Here is a 21,718-nt window from a genome sequence, read left to right on the forward strand (position 1 = left end):
CCTTGGTTCAGACTGACCTAACACACCACACACCCCATACACTTGTCAGCGATGAAAATTCTAGAGATGACCAGCCCCCAGTGAACTTAAGATTTATGCCTGCCGTGGCAGCCAACTCAAACTTGGTTCTTTTACTACTGACTCACAAAGCAGTATTTACCTAATAATAAGTTTTTTGTACAAGACTTCAGTTAAAGCTCATTTGTTCTGTCTCCATATCTATAGTTATCCAATTTCTTTTTTTTTAGTTGCTTATCACCTCTCTTATCTCTTAATCTTTTCTGTACTTTTCTTTTGTATATCTTGTTCCCTCATTCATGTACATCCATAAAATTTGTCAGTCAATCTTTTCCAATTGGTTTACTAATTTGTACATTGTTATCAAGTCTCTCCTATCTCTTCTCTTCCAATGTTAATCTCATTTCCTCCAGTCATTCATCTTAAGTATTTTCCTTTTATTTGGGCACCATCTTTGCTGTTTTCTATTTTCTTTCCTATTTTCTTATATTCTTCCTATGAAGAGATCATATGACTGCGGCGTATTCCATCTTGGGACGCACCATGGATTGATTACTTTGTTTTTTATCATATCCATGTCCATATAGGTAAAAGCTACTCTAACGTTTCTTAGTATTCTATATGTTGAGCCAAAGAACCCACATATGTTTATCTGGTGACAAAGTGTCCTGAATAATAACTTCCTAGTCTCCATTATTACTCTTATTATATCTTCACCCATTTTATACTAGTTCCTCCTTGTATTTTTCCCATTTCAATCGCATGACATTTCTTTACATTGAATTCAAGTTTCCACTTTAGTCTCTAAGCCTAAATTTTATACAAATCATGTCTCTGTAATTCCTTGCAATTCTCTTAGCTTTTGATAGGTCTTGGCAATTTTGCATAATCAGCAAACAGATTAATACAGCTATTTAATCCTCTGCATATCATTTATTTAAATCAGAAACATAATAGGTATAGGTGCCAATACATATCCGTGTGGTACTCCACTTGTTACTGCGTTCTAGCTCGTTATAGTTCTCACTTGTCCGTCCTTCAAATAGTCTTGCATCCTCTGTAGTATATTATCTTTTAGTCCAACATTTTCCCGTTTCCACTTCAGGCTCTTGTATATAACCCTGTCGAATTTTTTTTTTTTTTTTTTTTTTTTTTTTTACGCAAAGCATTTTGTTCCATAGAAAAGAGAGAAAGAACTGATAAGTGATGATAGAGGAGTGCGGGGCAGACGTCATGGCATCGTTTATTTTGTTAAAAGAAAAAAATAGTTTGTTAAGTTAGGAGTTATTCACCATTTAATTTCCCCAACTTCCCTTCCTTTCTTACGAGTTATATCTACCAGAAAATATAGTCGAGGAGTTGGTCTCCTCACAGTTTAGTGGATTTTCAAAGAGCCCTCCAAATATGTCCATAGTAATTTTTGAAACTTAATGTTTAGTATCAGCGATGTGCGGACATTCATCCCCTTCTCCACTCCCTCCTCTCCCTCCCCTTCCTGTCCCCAATTATGTGCCCAGCATCGTTTCAGCGAGTTAGCTGTCTTTTTCATGCCTTGCCATCTCGAAAAAGCGAGCAAACTACCAATTAAGACAGAGACACGTAGAAGCGATGCCGTAGAGAGAGCACACATAATTATTATAGCACGGGAAGGATAATTAGGTTATGCATAACTAGTAGTTAGCTCTACTGGAGATATCATTTGGGAGCGTATGAATTTTCGGGTAGTTCGATACACCTGCAGCGTATGAGCGGACCTCACATAAGCAGATCTAAATCTCTCTCTCTGCAGTATCCTTTTTGCGTGGGTGTATCATGATTTTTCTTGTATTCATTTGTTGTTAACCTTTCTAGTCAGAACACGTTCACACAAAGCGACTCAGAAGTATCAGCTGGTTGGCGGGAAGTATATGTAAACAAACAGCTACCCAACAAGATGTCTTCCTCTAGTGACAATGACGATTCCGATGCAAGTATTCAATCCTCACCAACAACACCCTGCATACAGGGAAACAGTTCTTGGAGAGTGGCAGCGATCTCATTGAACTTCGATTTGCGTAGCTTTTTTGGCTGTATAGTTAATTGCATGTGGTCTCAGATGTGCCCTTTTTTTTCCCTCGCCAACTCCAAAATTTTCTCTACATCTGGACACCACATTTTCAAACTCCATGACTTCACAACGTAAACAAAGTTACAAATTGACTGAACAAGCCTTGTTTTGCGACTGGTTTTTCAGTAGCTATATAGGCACCGATATTCAGTCGGAAATTACCGACTTTCAGTCGTTTATTGGCACGTGTAAACCCGCCTTAATACTCAAAAGCAGGGCTCTCAGACTAGATTTTTGGAATTACTTAGATGATGATGAAAATGACCTTAGATTCAAAGACTTTAACTCATATTTCATTCAAAGTATATATATATATATATATATATATATATATATATATATATATATATATATATATATATATATATATATATAACAATTTTTTATACATTTCCATAGTGTAGATCCAAAAAATGTGATGATTAGATAAGGAATATAATAGCAAACATCAATAACATATTCAATAATCAAACTGTTTCAGTGCAATGTTTTAAAACGTGAGATATTAAGACAGTGCAAGTAAAACTGCATTGTTTATGACAGGGTGTTCTCAACCTTGGGTTCAGGAACTCCAAGGGATTCACAAGATTTCCAGGGATACTTAGATGGCTGATTCAATATCCTTTGCAGTGCCATTCCATAGTGAGTTAGTGTCAGTCACTAAATTAACATTCTGTGCGGTGTCAGATTACTGGGGATTCAGGTAGATGTCTTGTCACTCAGGGGGTTCTTAACGAGAAAATGATTTAGAACTGGCTTGTGAGGCCGAGATACTGATATACACATCTTGCAGAGATCAGTAATATTGAGTGAGTTATTTAGGTTAGGCATCGCAACAACCAGGGTCATATGACACTGAGATTGATAATAAGAATTGCAAATCGACAAGTATGGAGAGACCCCTTGCAGTCGGAACCCGTTCACACATAGCGATAGGGAAGTATCGGCTGGTTGGCAGGAAGCGAATGTAAACAAACAGCTACCCAAATGTCTTCCTCCGGTGACGATGCCGAAACGCTAGTTTGCTTTTAAAAGACTGCACAATTACGATCAAATAAAATCATCACAAGTGTTCAGTCCTCACCTCCAGGAACACCCTGCATAGAGGGAAGCAGTCATCAGAGAGTGGCAGCTATTTCATCGAACGCGGATTTGCGTAAAGGCGGGTTTCCACGTGTCAATATGCGATTGAAATCACAAGTCGCTAGAACTGTCAACTGAACCTTTCTAGTCGGAACACGTTCTGACATAGTGACTGGGAAGTATCAGCTGGTTGGTGGGAAGTGAATGTCAACAAACAGCTACCCAACAAGATGTCTTCCCCTGGTGGCGATGATGATTGCGATCAAATTAAGTCTTCACAAGTATTCAGTCCACCTCCAACAACACCCTGCACAGAGGGAAGCAGTCACCAGAGCGGCAGTGGAGAGTGGCTATATATCTCATCGAACGCCGATTTGCGTAAACTTTTTTTATTTTATTTTTTTTTTTTTTTTTTTTTCTTTTTTTATTTATTATTATTATCATTATTATTATTATTGTTATTATTATTATTATCATAATTATTCATTTATTTTTTTTTTTGCTTTTAGGGTCCCAGATGTGCTCTTCTTCCCTCACCAACTCCAAAATCTTCTCAACATTGACACTACATTTTCAAACCTTTCTGTGTGACGTCACAACGTAAACAAAGTCGCAAATCAACTGAACAAGACCAATATATTGGTCTTGTTTTAAGATTGGCTTTCCCAGTCGCTAGGCACCGATGTTCACTTGGAAACTCTACCAACGTGCAATTTCAATCGCAAATTGACGCGTGTGAACTCGCCTTAAGTTTTTTTTTTTTTTTTTTTTTTTTCGTTGTAGAATTCACTCTTAGAGTCCCAGATGTGCTCTTTTTCCCCCACCAACTCCAAAATCTTCTTCTCTACATCGACATCACATTTTCAAACCTTTCTCTGTGATGTCACAACGTAAACAAAGTTGCAAATCGACTGAATAAGACCAACACATAATGTGGTTTGCCACTAGTTTTTTACAGTCACTAGGCACCGATATTCAGTCGGAAACTCCACCGACTTGCAATTTCAGTCGCATATTGACACGTTTGAACCTAAAAAATGAGAGCCCTGCTCAAAGTTCATTGCTGTGTGTTGGACCATTAGAATAGGGTTGCCATATTTTAATAATTATCAAAATTCCGGAGATCTTCACTAACACGATATAATATTAGAAAACATGTGATTCAATTTACAAAATCAATTTATTTACCTTTGTTGCAGTAACCAAGTCACAAGGCCATAAAACAAGCTAACAATAATCTAAGCAGATGCTTATATCAACGCAGGTTAAAGAGAAAAGACTGACGCGCAACGTGAGGCGAGTCATGCCAAGAAAGAAAGGCTGGGAGCATCGACTCCATACAACAAGACCCATACACGACTCCATACAGGACCCATACACGTTGGTCTTTTAAGCGAAACCAGACTAAAGCAGCTACCACCCGGTGTTGGTGTCGTGTTCAAAGCTGTCTGACTATGCACAACTCTCCAGGCGCAAGCTGCGCTTGCGTAGAACCCAATATTAACAAACAAAGATTTGTTGATGAACAAAGTTCTTCATAAGTGACCGCGACAGCATACCAAGTAATTTACAAAAGACTATACTAAGAGAATATCTTGCAACAGTAATCCCTACAAGCTAACTCCTAGTATATAGCAAAAAGAAAATTTGCAGTTCATTTTTCTAGAATCCTCTAACCAAGTGAACAAACCTAACATTGAGTAACGTAAGTCATTTTGGTCACTGCATAATGGCTAATTATTCTTGACCACACCTTAAAATATATCGGTGTGTAGATTTATAAAAGGTTTTCTTGTGAAAAGATAAACAATATGCTTGAAAAGATGATAATGATAATCTTTTCTTACACAATGTAACAATGTATACACTTTCTTGTCAAAATATTGCGGTGTATTGGATTTATAAACGGTTTTCTTATGAAGAAAATAAGGAATATTCTCCTGTTTCAAAACACTGGCCGAACACCTACGAAGAAGCGGTGAGCTGCGAACATGATTTGGCCTTCATAGCTGAACGGCCTTTGTTTGTAAACAAAGCCCAGACAGTTATGAATAGCCGGACAGCTACATCTTTTTGAACAATTATTGATGGAAGTTGAAATTCTGTACATTTCAATAATTTTCAAAAATCATCCCAGATGTAGATTTCGACACGTGACATGTCCTGGAAAATCCAGACGTATGGTAACCCTATATAATTAAAATACCTTACAACATTCTGCTAGATTACTGCTATATACTCTCTCCCTAGACTCTATACTAGTGGTATCGGAGGTGTGGACCTGTCTTTTGGGGAGACTAGATAGACAGTTATCTGGCCAGAGTGTATATATCCTTGTTCGACATGGATGGTATTGTTACTATGGGCGGCAGTCCTATAAAGCATTTCATGTGCAGTCTATACTGCCTATGATCCATACCACGTACCTAATTAGTTCTTTCTCAGATTGGGGGATTACGTTAGCATTCAGTAATCTTTCTTTCTTGTTGGTGGATTAAACAGGGTGGTGACCTTTGAGGATTGATAGTTTTGGCTACCAGTACCTATATGCTTGGATTCCTCGTGTTAACACCCTGTACTATTCTGCGAGAAATGTAGGCTAGGGATAAGCTGACCCGAGTCAGTGACAGCTTTGAGAGAAGCTGTACTATTTGGTATGAAAATAACGTATAACAGTGTACATACAGTATAGGCCAGGGTATACTGTGAAGAAAGTCACTTATATTCAGGTATGAAAGATCAAGTCATATGAAGTCAAAAATACCTGACGGTCAAATGTCTTTTGACATCATAGTTCAGAAATTAAAGAACATTTCATATATTTATGTATTTGTTTATTCACTTAATTATTACTCATATGTTTTTGTTATTTTCTTATATTATTTTCATTTATTGATTTTCTTATTTTATTTCTATTTAATTCATTAATTATTATTTTTTCTTCTTTTATAACGGGCATATCCAACATAGTACGTGTGGGGACAAGTCACTCGGATAAGGTGTATATGGAGGCGCATACACTTCATGTGAAATTTATCCTCTAAGGACCCCTCATTTACATACAATGCTTTTTTGTCTTTGTTACATGTTCTGTGAACCGTGTCACTAGATAAGAGAGCTACTAACTATACTAATTCAGTGTTATACATACGATACACACAAAATAATGGCCGCTACTGTGATGAGCAATGGGAATTTACTACATTCTTTTCCCATGTTACACGAAAACAAGAAGGAACTGATGATTTCACTTACATAAAGTACGCTATTATTAATGGTATTAATACCAAATAGCTACACTGTTGAAAGAAATATACTACAGGTTTTTTTAGGAGAAATTATGCTATCTTTTTTTTATTGTTTATCATATGACAAGGAGCAAACAGTGAAGTAGAATTTCAATGATTAAATGCTTTTGAAATATACAGTGACGTGAAGTCACATATCATTCGAGAGACAGACAATTTATTAGGCTTAGACTTTGTACAAAGTATGGAGCACAACTCCTCAGATGAATGACACATAAAATACATTTCCTTTACTGAAATATATTCATTATAGCCTTGAAAAATAATGCCAAGTGATATTAAACTTTGTAACTTGTATTTTGCGCCAACTGTGTAAATTTATATCTAGTTGCATATCTTCTATAATACAAGGGTATGTATTGACGCCTTAAAGCAGTAATATCCTCATTATTACATTCTAATGTTACATGATATTCATCCCCCTAATATATTATCACTACATTTATTACAGTATCTTTCTTCTCTTATGATTCTATTATACCTACCTGTTACAGTAGGTAACCTATGATTATTGGTCCTTATTTTTAAACAAGCTAATCCAAGACCGTTTAGTAAGTGTTGAGAAATACCTTTCAAATGCACAATTTTCTTTATAACATATGTATGTATCACACGATGACTTATTTCTTATGTTTGTAAACCATTCACTAATAAATTGATCTTTTACATTAAAAAAAAACTTTTAAACCAATTAAAATTTAGCCCTTCCCGACATACCCGAATTGTTAGCGTTTTCTTTATGTATTCTAACCATTGTGATTTAAATTTGGTCTTATTGTATAACTTTAGGAATCATTGATACATTAGAAAGCACAGTTTGTCACGATTAGCAGTAATTATCCTTCCTCAGTAATTCAATATCTTACTTTTTATATGCACATTTACAAGGAACTTGCCTAGTTTTCCATATACAACATCGTTACATGTAGTCATTCGTACAGCTAATATGTCTTTCAAAAAGGTTATGTGAAGGTTTTCTACATTCTTAATGACTTTATGGCCTCAGATCTCACAGCCAAAGGTGATGATAGGCAATACCATCCCATCAAAAAGTTTGAGCTGCAAATCAAGAGAAAGATCAAGTCTACGGCATTTTCCTAACAAGTTATACATTGCTCTTCTTTCCTGTTGACAAAGTTGTTCCTGACATTTTCTAAAATGTCCATCATGATTCATAATAACTCCTAAGTATTTATAATCCTGAACAATACCAATGGTTCCTCCTTTGAATTTCTAATCATAATTCTCTCTACTGTGTTTATCTTTTGTAAAGATAGTTATTTTTGTCTTCTTACAATTGATTTCTAACTTCCATTTATCACAATAATTTTCCATTGCCTTAATTGCATTCCATAAATCATCTTCACTATCTGCCAAAATAACTGTGACGTCTGCTTACATCAACACTAATAATTTGCGCATATCGTCTAACCACATTTCATCAAATTTTAGATAATTACAGTTTTTTTCCAGTAAATATTCCTGTACATCATTTACGAATAGGAAAAATAACAGAGGTGATAAATTTTCTCCTTGCCTTGATCCCGTACTAGTCACAAATTAATCTAACAATTCCTGGTTATCTGGTACACATGACTTTACATTATTATACAAACTTTTTCTCACGCTAAGAATTTTGCCATCAATTCTCATATTTAATATTTTGTACCATAAAGCATCTCTCCAAACTAAATCAAAGGCTTTTTTATAATCAACGTAGAGACAATATAATTTCTTCATATAATGAAACAAATCAATTAAATTCTTTAATACAAACACATGATCACTGGTTGAATACCCTGCCCTGAAACCTGCCTGTATTCCCCTAATCACCTTATTATCATCACAAAACTATATACATAATATCCAACAATGAAGTAAACAACTTACCTAAACAGCTTAACAATGTAATATCCCGATAATTATCTGGATCACTTATATCTCCAACTTCCTTGTGAATTGGAACAATGATTCCAACCAGCCAGTCATGCGGAATAATACGCGTGTTCAATACCTTATGAAATAATTTGACATAAAGGGGGCATAGTATGTGTTGTGAACTTTTTGTATATTCATTAGTTATGTTATCAATTCCAGCCACTTTATTATTTTTCAACTTAGAAATACATTTCAATTCTTCATTTTCCGTAACTTCCCGATTTGATACACTTCCATTAGTTTCTTTACCATATTTGGTAAAGAAACGTCACTTTCGGTGTCTTGTCCTTGTGATAATCTTTCTTTTCCTCACGTCTTACTCTCTTTATTTTCTATTTATATTTCTTATTCATTACCATCATATAATCATAATTAGTTTAAGTTTTTTCTACACTATGTTGGTGTTTAGCTTTATGGTAGTCTTTTACACTTAACTAACATTGTATGTCATAACTATTTATATTGCAGTTATTTCTCTGCAAAGAACATTTTGTTAATACATGAAAATGTTTTCATAACAGATTCAACAAGAACACTTTTGAAGTCTTCATTCAGTTCTTCAATTGTTTTACTATCTGCAGAATTAATTATCCGAGACACAAATCCTTCATCCATATTATCAATATATTCACCAATTTTATTTTTGTTCCATCTTCCTGGGTGAACAGTTTTCTTAGGTGTAATAGTTTTCATCGTAACAGCAGCTTTACTCGCCACTGTAGGATTTGTTTTGTTACCATAACCTCATTTAAGGAGAGAGAGAGAGAGAGAGAGAGAGAGAGAGAGAGAGAGAATTTAACAAAGTCAATAAGCAACATGCAAATATATGTAATTATTGTATTTTGATATTAATCTGTGCTAAAGTAATAATATAACAAGAAAAATTAACCTTTATGCGATCTTTGACCTGATATACAGATCACTTTTCCTTTATCTTTATGCATATGTATATTTACATGTGTATAATCTTGTCCAACCATATGTTTGACCCAAAGACAGCTTCCCATTTCTCACCCAAGCCCATCGAAACTGAAAAACACATTCTAACTCCAAAGTCATTATGGTAAGTCACGTCAAAGCGGAAGATTCAGCTTTCCTCAGTGTGATTTTTTTTTCTTTTTTTTTCTCTTACTAAAATTTCTAAGGACAGAGAAAATTTGATGATATTCCGATGATTACCAGCGTCTACTTTTTTTTCTTTGTATTTTTTTTTTTTTTACCTTATAATTTCTACACAAGTTGAAACCAGTACATTGTCTGACAGTGAGAGATGACTCACACTATCACAGAGATTGTTCGAGATTGGGTTATATAAGGAGCCTGGATACAATGGACGCTCAGTATTGAACGAATTCTCCGCAAATCGTTTCGCTGCCCTAAAGGTTTACAGATGCAGGATACTACGGATTCTATCACTCCAGATATCAAAGTAATACTTTTAATGTGAAGATCCCTTAATTTAGGAAAGGTTCATGATGCAATTAGACGATATACATACCTTCTGGCTTATACAGTGGCTTATACAGTGGCTTGATATTGATAATGTCGGCAGATTGAGTCTCGTTCAATCTCGCGAGTTTAAGCTGTTTAGTGGGAGGTTATTGCTGTGCTTGGAAGGCCACAGTGTTTAGTTGGGTTTACCTGACTGACGTTCTGGAGAGCATTAGTAGTAATGGATACCGGAACCTAAACCAACGAACTTTAACATAGTAGAAGTATAGCAGGTAACACCCTCATCTATGCTGTTTATATAAACAAGGAAGAAAACACACTGATCCGTGTGCTACCTTGCGCGCCATTTACGTTAGTCCACTTTCCATTTATTACTACTCTTTATTTTCGGTTATTTATCCAGTCTTCTACCCATCTCAGCACGTCACCTTGGATAGCATGTGATTTTAGTTTTATCAGTAAAGGTTTGTAGAGAACTTTGTCGAAAGGCTTTTGAAAATCAACATATATTTTATCTACCGCTTTAGTTTCATAATACTAGTTCAGAATATCGTAGAAGTCTAAGAGATTCGTCAAATAAGAGCGTTTGTTTCGAAGGTTGTGCTGAACTTTATCACGTAGTTTCTTTTCCTCTAAAGTAATTAACAAGTTTGTTTCTTGAGAGAGAGAGAGAGAGAGAGAGAGAGAGATTAAGATACTTAGTACTTGAGTCCCCCAATCCTACACTTCATCAGAAGGAATGACGTCATTATCTAATTACTCCCTTGGAGATTTGCTGCAGTGTGAAAAAAAAAAGAAAAAAAGAGGAAAAAAATCTTTTCTCTTTATTTTTTGCATTTCCCTATTACATGGAAACCTTGAACCAAATGAAGTCCTATCTTTGATTTGCTTAAGCCAAATCAAGTAAATCGGACATTGTGGAACACTTGCCTTTCTCGAACACCTGTTCATTGCTGAACACCTGAGTATATTCATGTACGATTTCAAGTATGGAGAGCACGAAATAACGATCGCTCAAGCCAACACTAGTCATAACCTTCCACGCAAGAAATTAACACGCTCCTCGTCACTTACTAAAAGCTTTAATGGTAAATAGTTTTTGCCGCTGTGCCGTTAGCTATTCCAAGGCTTTCATCACCGCTGCCCAGCGTTTTTGTGTGTGATAATTTCACAAATGAGATGACTCACCTATCCCATTCCCTTGAAAATGTGAGGTGATTTGCAGTGGCGAGAGACAGTCAGAACATTGTCACATTTGTTCAGAGTGATTGAAAGTATCTGTGGTCCTCTAAAGATTCGTATGGAGTGTATTTGGTTGATTTACTGAATGTGTCGTTGCCACTAAGTCATGTGGCACTGATTGTGTCAACTTATGAAATTGTTACGATAGTTCTGCCACTCTGAATAATAGCAGTACTGTTAATGACTATCACCTCCTAAGTAGCTGTGTGCGTGGTAACACTGTGTAACTGCTGCGCAAAGTGAGCGTGAGAAATGCTCGCCTCTCAGGTAGAGTAAGGGCTGGCTGCATCTCAAGAAACGTGCACCAATACGTTATGTTGACAGTTACATTCCCTATGTGTAAAGCTATATCCGTGACCATAGTGCCGTGTCTTTCGAGGAGAGGAATTCTATACACTATAACAAATTTGAAGAAATCTGTTTTTTCACAGAAAATTACTGTATGTAGGGTGGACAGAGGGTGAGTGTATTGGTGTGAGTCGGTGTGGGAGGATATGAGTGTCCTGTATCTTTTTCAGCAGAAAGTATGAGCATAATTCATGTATCCACAGTTTTTGCCGTAACGACTAACAATATGTATATCTATAATACAGCAGGGAAGAGTGAACCCCAGCTTTGAGGATGAGGACGTCAAGAAACAGAATGGGCAGCCAATGGCGCCACAACAGCAGCAACAGTCATCACTGCAACAAGAGGGGACGACTGAGGTAAGTCAACACTGAAAAGAGAAATATCAAACATTTATTCATGTAAGAAATTTAAATGACAAAGCCTCAATTATCTTAATATTCTCTGTCTTCTCACATGTTGATATATAAACCAAAGTAAGCGTTCTTTACCAAGGAGAGAGAACAACCGCAACGACAACAATGGAGCAACAAGCGAGAGTTTTTTGCTGTCATGCATCTCTATGTGTGTTGGTGTGGGCAATGTGTGGCGGTTCGCGTTCGTGGCTTTAGAGAACGGTGGGGGAGCGTTCCTCATCCCCTATCTGATCGTGTTGGTGTTTATCGGCAAGCCCTTGTACTACATGGAGTTTATTCTGGGCCAGTTTCCCTCGGCTGGTCCCGTCGATATGTGGGCCATCTGTCCTGCCTTTAAAGGTGCGGCTTGATTTTTTGATAGACTGGCGAGAATTTAATGTTAACGAACTATATAACATGTATTTTCACCACATATTTGTGCCTGCAGGTATTGGCTACGGACAGGCCTTGTCCACGTGGGCAGTGTCGACATTCTACGTGTCGTTGATGGCGTTGTGTTTGTTCTACTTTTTCGCCTCCTTCAGTAGCGTATTGCCCTGGGCTGTGTGTGGTCCCTGGGCAAGCAGTGGTTGTGTACCAGTGCACACCAACACTACGCTTCCCGACGGACAGGAAACAATATCATCTGCTGAGGAGTACCTGGTGTAAATTTTATTTTATATTCTTCATTCTGTCTTATTTTTTTTCTCTCATCACTAGCGGTTTGGATTATGTACGTACAAATAATGTGCATGTTTGAAGGAAATCAGTAGATTGGGTATGATTGGAAGGCATGTCGCACTGTGGTAATATGATGTAATATGACTCGATAGAGAGGAGGACATCTCGAACTGGATTGTAATTCCAGGAAGGAGGTGCTTAAGGTGGATCCTGAGGGTTTCCAAAACGGTATTGGTCTCCCTGACTGGCGCCTCACCTTATGTCTGTTGCTGTCATGGGTGCTGATCTTCATGGCTCAGATGAAAGGAGTTAAGAGTTCCGGGAAGTCAGCCTATTTCACCGCCCTTTTCCCCTACGCAGTGCTCCTGACGCTGTTCATTCGTGGAGTGACGCTGCCAGGATCACTCAAGGGAATTCTTTTCTTCCTCACCCCTCGCTGGGAGAAGCTACTAACTCCACAGGTAATAATAAAAATAATATAATATAATATGATAATAACAACAATAATAATAATAATAATAATAATAATAATAATAATGATAATAATAATAATAATAATAATGATAATAATTATAATAATAATAATTGGTTTATTTGATTAGCAATCACAAGGCTGAAAATGCCATACACATGATCAGTTAGGTCTTTGGGATGTTACTGATGTGGTTAGGGATTATAGTGACAAGTAGAAGAAGCAACGGGAACATCAACACTAAAACAGTTGATATGTAGCATTTATGAGAAAACTGACAGCTGAAAAGTCCAAAGTCTGGAAGCAACAGAAAAATAAGCATTAAGCAGTCCAGCTTGATGGTCAGGCAGGCAGGAAAGAAAGTAAGAGGTGCTGAAGCAGTTTAAGATACTGTAGAGACGTGGTAGCGTAGCATTTAGCCAGGAGACGATGAAGGTGCACGCAGCCATGGGAATAAGTCAATGCGTATGGGGCTGCGTGGCGGTAGTAAGGCGGGCAAGGATAACAGCCGAGGAAGCCATAATGCGGCAGGAAGTAGGTAGCGCCAAAGCAAATCAAAATATAGTATACGTGAAGGCCGACGTAGCTTGCTGAGCTGACACAGCACTTAGATACGAGGAGACAGGCACAGGAATCTTCCATCCCACCACTTACTTGTTGCTTGTCGATTGGGATGTAGGTGGTACCTAAGGAGTGCATGTAAACATAATTGTAGAAAGGCAGCGGTATATTAATATAATTAAATAGAACTGTATAAAGAACAGAGAAGTGGGGCCTTCAGCCGGACGTCCACTCTCAAGACCTGGGTGGAAGTGACAGGTGAGATTGAGGTGAAGCTCTTTACCTCACTATATAAGTACATAGTCAGGTCCGGGTGCGTTAGGACCTAACGGTTAGGTCACGAGCAGGTCTCGTCATGTTGGGAGAATGGAATGTGGGGTGAGGGTACGGTGCCTGCTTGACCATCAAGCTGGACTGCTTAATGCTTATTTTTCTGTTGCTTCCAGACTTTGGACTTTTCAGCTGTCAGTTTTCTCATAAATGCTACATATCAACTGTTTTAGTGTTGATGTACTTGTCACTATAATCCCTAACCACATCAGTAACATCCCAAAGACCTAACTGATCATGTGTATGGCATTTTCAGCCTTGTGATTGCTAATCAAATAAACCAATTATTATTATTATCATAATTATTTTAGAGGGCGACGAAACACGCGGGAGCCGTGGCCTCGCATCCTGAGTGCAGCGCCATAGGTGTAGTGGGCGGATTGAGGCTGATGATAAGGGTGGCAAAGCCTAGGTCACGGGGAGGGGATAGGGCCCGGTGGTGTAGCATGTTACGGTCTTAAGGCGTTGTCACACTAGCCCTTTTTCCGTCTACTTTTTCCGTCGTTTTTCAGAAAATCGACAATATTTTGGCTGCGGCCTGTCACACACAAACGGTGTTTCGTCGTCACTTCCCGCCAACACAGACCGACAATGTAAACAAACATGGAGGCCACGCTGCGGCAAAGATACGCTGCTCTGAACGTAATACTGTGTATTACGAAACTTAACGAGCTAAACAAGCCAACAAGCGTGCATGGATGCGTTCATGGTTAGTGGTAGAACCAATGCACGTAGAAGCAGGTTGAGGAGACGCGGCAAGTCTTGTGGTCTTGGTCTTGGTATGTAAACAAAGGCGGAAAATTTGCAGACGGAAACGATCCCTATCGTCTGACAAATTCATGCAATACGTTCATGCGGAACGTTGAAAAATCGACGGAAATCGCATTAATCGACGGAAAAAGTGCTAGTGTGACACCGCCTTTATTAGCTGATCGATACACGACCGTGAGAAGTTTAACTAAATTTACGACCCAGTTTTTTTCTAATGCTATGATGACATTTGTTGATCTGTAACGCTAGAATGGCTTTTGTTTTCTCTCGGTTAACAGCAATACGTGCAGCTCACACCATTCGCCATATATATATATATATATATATATATATATATATATATATATATATATATATATATATATATATATATATATATATATATATATATATATATATATATATATATATATTATATTTATATGTAAGGGATGCCAATCAATGATAGGCCCCCCTATGCCCAGCATAAACCAAGCACTTACAAACTCAATATTCAGTGTTCTCTCCACTGGCGTCAAGAACAGCTTGAAGACCAGCAGGCTAGGATGACAAAAGTGACTCAAAAAGCTCCGTATTGAACTCCATTTATTGAAGAACAGGATCGATGTGCTTTTTCATTATGGTACTGTTATGCCAGCAATAGCATCTTGTCTAGGGATCAAGGCACACAGAAACTTCTAGTTAAGCCGGGCTTGCTAATGCATTTAATTAAGACATTTCACCATCACCACAACCCACATAAACCCATCACCACACGGCACATATACAATATCTACAATTGTGTGAGCTCGACACGTAAAACATATCCTACATAATCCTGGAACAATACTTAAGTATTACCTGGAGCCACGGAGAAGGAAGTGTGGACGAGGCAACTGCCAAAGCGAATCTGACTTGTCCCAGGGCTCCAGCTAACACGTATCCTAGGGACACGTCACCGACCGATACGTCAGCCAATTCCATGGTTCGTGACCCTTCATTCGAAGACATTAATATCGAACCAATGTATATAACAATGAGCTTAAATCTAATAATTACCCATAACAATGAGCTTAAATCTAATAATTACCCATATCAATGTATACAAGTTAGAACATAAAAGAAACAAAATAAAGAGAAAACTTATAAAGTTAGGGGAGATTATAGCGTACCATAACAGTACGACTTAATCGAGTTGCGAGAGATTCAGACAGCATCCTTTTTCACAGACATTCAGATCAGGAGAATTACCTGGTCACTCTTCATTACCAAAGAAATCTATGTTGTTCATTCACAATGCTTTTTCATGCAGAAGGGTAACCTGGGTGACGTCCAGAACATTTTGAGGGTCTTGAAGAAAAGGAATGACGTGCTAAGTCAAGATCTCCCAAAAATAATTCCCATCCCAACTTTAATCAACAATCTTCATCTCCCACATCATCCATCGCACAGTGAAGGGGATAAAGACACCAACACAAGATTTAACAAAGCATGCTTTCTGAATCTTTAGCTACTTGATTTAATCATACCAAGATGAAGGAGCACATCGGTGCTGTCCTTCGAGAAATGGAGTTCAGTACGGAGCTTTTGTCTTCCTGCCTTGCTCGTCTACAAGCTGTTTGGGAAGGGCGGGGAACTTGAAGGCCGCTGGTCGCGCCTGGAGAGAAAAACACTACCTATATATGCTACTGTGGCACTAGCTGCCAACAATAAAACTATTCATTTTTTTTTTTTTTCAGGTTTGGTTCGCTGCTGTGAATCAAGCTTTTTTCAGTCTCTCCATTGGGTTTGGCGTAATAAATACATTCGCCTCCTACAACAACTTTAACAACAACATTTACCTAGATGCCACTATCATGTCCTACACTGACGCCTTCACCTCAGTATTTGCTGGCATCACCACCTTCGGAATTGTTGGGCACTTAGCAGACCAGATGGGGGTGGAGGTGTCTCAGGTGGTTCGAGGTGGCGGCATAAACCTTGCCTTCATCAGCTATCCAGATGCTCTGGCCAGGTTCACCTTCTTGCCTCAGGTACGTCTTTATGTGGCCAATATAGTAGGATAAACTTGAAGATAAATTCTTAAAAGAAATAGATGTTCTTGCTTATCTAGGATATTACTTCAGTATGTTTCCGTCCACAATGTTGAAATGACTATATAATCTGAATACGAACATATTGTGTGTTCATAATAAAAAGAAAAAAAAAAAGCATGTTTAATGATACGTTGATCAAGGTCAATATAGATCCATTCAGGCGTGATAATCATCTTGGCTTGATCGATATGGTGTCAGTGTCATGTTTCCATAAGGGTCATGATAAGTTTGATGCACAGTGAAAACTTTTCACGGCCAATTTATCTTGCATTCAGATAAAATTCTATGGATTTCCATAATGGTGTAAGACAGGTTACTATGGAATCACCTTTATCATTCAAATTCATGCCAATGGACCTCGTGGATATATCCAACAATTTATCGGAGAGCGCGGTAGATATCGAACTTCTGACAAAAACATGAGTCCCACACTGTATTGATCGTGTCAAGATAATCAACAAGGCCAGGTTCGATTTGGATCAACTTTGTCTGTTCCTTTAATAGAGCAGTTTAATAGAAATGCCGGGACCTCTCTGTAAGGGAGCTGAGATAAGATATATTCCTGTATGTCTCCCCAATATTGATAATTACAATATATTTTTTTCCTTCTATTTTTCTTTTTAGTTTTTTTCAGTTATGTTTTTCTTAATGATGTTTACACTCGGGGTGGGCAGCGCGGTTGCCTACAACACTGCCATCATCACTATCATCAGTGACAGGTTCCCGAGACTTCCTGTGTGGCATATAACACTTGGGACATGTGTGGTGGGTTTCCTGGTGGGACTGATCTACACCACGCCCCAAGGACAGTATGTTCTCGTTCTCGTCGACTACTACAGTGGCGTGAGTAGGCCTGCTCGTACTTTTTTCCCATTCTCTCTAAAACCCAATGGAAGACGCCGCTCCTGCCGGACAACTCATATTTGTACATTTATTCTATTGGTGTTTAACTGATGAAATGTTCTGTTCAAGTATCTGATATTTAGATATTCTCATATTACTAGCTGATATTTGAATAACCGAGCCTACAGGATTAAGAGACGTATGTGATGTGTTCACAGGGCGTGTCCATCCTCTTCCTCATGACACTGGAGACAGTGGCCGTCATGTGGGTGTACGGGCTGCGGCAATTTATCCGGGACATCCACTTCATGCTGGACCGTTCAACAGGATTCTTCTGGCGGCTGTGTTGGGGCATTATCAACCCTATTTTCCTAGCCGTGGTATTTGTCTACGGTCAGATACAGCATCAGGGCCTTGCCTATGGTACCTACGTCTATGACAGCATGGCCACAGGTATAGTCACTTGTGTTGGGATGACTGTTGCTGCAGGAGGAAACTTGTGTTATATCCTAGAAATGTGACGCTGTGGCTAAAGAGAGCCTGAGTATGTTCTGTAGGTACTTCTGCTGGAGAAAGTCCTAAGCTTATCATGAGCTCATTGGGTTGTTGCACCAATTGATGTGGCTCAGTTCTGTTACCAGGGAATTGCTGTCTCATTACCGAATTCAGTCTCACAGCTCGAATATAATAATACCCTTATTCTTTACTGAATATAAGGAGATAAAAAGTAAGTAGATAAAGAAAGCTAATAGTAATGATAATAGTAATAATAATAATAATAATAATAATAATAATAATAATAATAATAATAATGATAATAATAGTAATAATAATAATGATAATATAATAATAATAATAATAATAATAATAATAATAATAATAATAATAATAATAATAATAATAATGATAATAATAGTAATAATAATAATGATAATAGTAATAATAATAATAATAATAATAATAATAATAATAATAATAATAATAGCAATAGTAATAATAATAATAATAATAATAATAATAATAATGATAATAATATTAATAATAATAATAATAATAATAATAATAATATGTTATATATTTTCTTTTCTTCTTTATGTAAGAGGGGTAATTTGGTCAACGAGAACAAAAACTATTAAACAAAAAGTATGCATGCGCACGCACACTTTAGAGTATGTGACTCCAAATAACCAGTTCCTGTGTCCACCAATACACCAAAGCTCCAGAAAAAGAAAGTAGATTTGTATATTGTTTAGACATCCAACGATATGAAGCTCCTTAACTCATTCTTCATTCTTTACACTTCATTCATGATTGATAAATACTTAAGAATTGTTACCAACTTTTTAATAACGTAGCAGTTTATAAACGCCTTCTCTGTTAATACAATTCGTGGTATCTAATCGTAAGTTTGGAATATAGATGTTTTGAATTTGATGAAAACATAGCCTTGAGAAGATGAATGTCACTGTAATGTGTTTCATGCAAACAATAACATTTGTAGCACCTGTTCGGCACCAATGGAATGCTGAGCAGAACTTTACTGGAAGCTGCAAGGTTTGCTTTGTGTAGGGTGATCCTAACCTTGCTAAAATACTGGTCTGTTCTTCACTGAGTATAGTTAAAGGAATACTGGATACTGCTGGTGTTTGTTTTGGACTCACATATCCCAAAACTTATAGCACAAAATTACTAATAAATTCAGATTTTTCCGAGCGGGTAGTTCACTGACATGACGCATATAGAAAAAGTACTAATAACCTAACCTTTGCATACTCCTTCATGGTAGTGTGTGAGGTTAGTTCACCTCACTCTAACTTTTGCAGTAGTAAAGATGCTCTGATGCTCCCGACAGGAATGACATCAGCTGTCCATTTAGGCCAGTGTTTCCCAACCTAGGGTGCTAGCACCCTTTGGGGGTGATGAAATCAATTATAGGGATGCTGGGAAGTGATGCACACACTTCAGTTTCTTTTATCCTTCTAATAACAAGATATTAGTTACGGGTGCTGGACTGCTTAGACATGACAACATGGGATGCTATGGTCGAAAAAGGTTGGAAAACGCTGATTTAGGTGAAGCATGGTCAAGTTCTCTCAGAGGCATAAGTCCAATATTATTATAAACAAACAAAGAGCTTCTCCTACTTGTGTGTATGGTCATCCTCTGATTACTCCTGCAGGTGTGGCTTCGATTTTGACGGTGACGGCAGGGTGCCTAGTGCCTTTGATGTTCCTGAAGGAGGTGATTAAGAGGTATGATGCCTCCAAAGGACTGCGGGACGCCTTAATCGACGTCTTCAGCGCCACGTCAGAATGGAGCCCCAAGGACCCCGCCCTGCGACAGGAGTACCTCAACCTGCAGGCTACAGAGAACAAGGCAACGCCTCGGCGGCTCTCTGACAAATGTCCTTGAGTAATGTGACAAACATTAACGCTCTCTCTCTCTCTCTCTCTCTCTCTCTCTCTCTCTCTCTCTCTCTCTCGAATAAATTAATGAATGAAGGATGGAAGGATGGAAGAAAGGAATTTGTAAAACTAAGGGATTTGTGAGATCAACCTGTAACAATGATAATAATAATAATAATAATAATAATAATAATAATAATAATGATAATAATAATGATAATAATAATAATAATAATAATAATAATAATAATGGAGGAGGAGGTGGAAAGAAACACAGGTTTAAGGAGTTGAGTTTATTCCCGACTCGTTTCGCTTGTGGCTTCTTAAGGGGGAACTTCAGTTCTCCTGAAGAAGCTACAAGCGAGACTAGTCGGGAATAAACTCAACTCCTTAAACCTGTGTTTCTTTCCACCTCCTCCTCCAACTTGTCCGAGTGTCTATACAATAATAATAATAATAATAATAATAATAATAATTATTATTATTATTATTATTATTATTATTATTATTATTATTATTATTATTATTATTATTATTATCATTGTTATTATTGTTATTATTATTGTTATTATTATTATCATTATTATTATAATGATAATAATAATAAAGACAATAATAAGTATCATAATAACTATGATGACTTACTGCAGCAGACGAGTTACAAATTAGCAGCAACAGCGATACTAACAAACATGGAAGAGTGTGCATGTTGCTAATAATGCGTATGGAATGGATGTGACAAAATCGATTGATGCTATAGTGAAACAGTTGCAATAGGCATACAATCAAATAACGTAAATTGAGTGCATGCACCAAGGAGAGACATTTGAAATCAAGGAGGTGGAATACACGCTGATATCAACACTCCCATACAAGGTGAAGCCATTGGGGCGGAGCTTACGATCAACAGATACACACAAGGAGGTTGAATCACTAGGGATGTGCGATATCGCTAAGATATCGGTATCGATATTCTCGGTATTCTGAAACGTATCGGTTCGGTTCTTCTCGGAACAAAAACATGATACCGGTATATCGGCATTTGTTCCGGTATCGTTTTTTTTTTTCTTTGAAAAAGTTTCCTTTATCTAACATATTCGGACAGTATATAAGTACAGTCACACAAAGTAGTTTTAGGTGACTGTTAAGGATGAGTCAGTGATCCTACCCTTGTGGTGACATCAGAGAGAGAGAGAGAGAGAGAGAGAGAGAGAGTGTGTGTGTGTGTGTGTGTGTGTGTAATTCACCACGGTCATCTGCTGGTCACCCAGCCAGCCTTCCTCATTACGGAGCGAGCTCAGAGCTCACAGACCGATCTTCGGATAGGACTGAAATCACAACACACTCCACACACCGAAAAAGCGAGGCCACAACCCCTCGAGTTACATCCCGTACCTTTTATGACTTCAAAGTGGGATTGCTGATCGCGGAAACACTTACAGTGTTTTGATGTATTATGCTTAAGGTATATATATACTATGAAAAGAAACATGACAAACCAAATTTTGACCCATACATCTTCCAACTCTGATCACAGTTAGCACCATTTTAAGTCACTTTTTTTTTTCTTTTTTTTCTTGAAAAATCACCTCGCAACTTATGGATCAACGCACGCACAAAATTCCACTTCCCATTATCCTATCAAGATGATTTTTGGAGTTGGGCATCACACATGTGCACTTCTTGAGA

General features: G+C 37.6%; 1 protein-coding gene across 1 annotated transcript; it reads left to right on the forward strand.

The window, feature by feature from the left end:
• Positions 1–9,779: 9,779 nt before the first annotated feature.
• Positions 9,780–20,194, forward strand: LOC123517742 (sodium-dependent nutrient amino acid transporter 1-like). The gene is given in 10 exon segments (XM_045278148.1): positions 9,780–9,883; positions 11,742–11,855; positions 11,992–12,036; positions 12,038–12,251; positions 12,340–12,556; positions 12,760–13,033; positions 16,425–16,718; positions 17,406–17,624; positions 17,843–18,077; positions 19,804–20,194. Coding segments are annotated over 10 exon segments (1,884 nt in total). The 5' UTR covers positions 9,780–9,844; the 3' UTR covers positions 20,037–20,194.
• Positions 20,195–21,718: the final 1,524 nt, after the last annotated feature.

This window comes from Portunus trituberculatus, chromosome 42 (genome assembly GCF_017591435.1).
Source record: "Portunus trituberculatus isolate SZX2019 chromosome 42, ASM1759143v1, whole genome shotgun sequence".
Lineage (NCBI taxonomy): Eukaryota > Metazoa > Arthropoda > Malacostraca > Decapoda > Portunidae > Portunus > Portunus trituberculatus.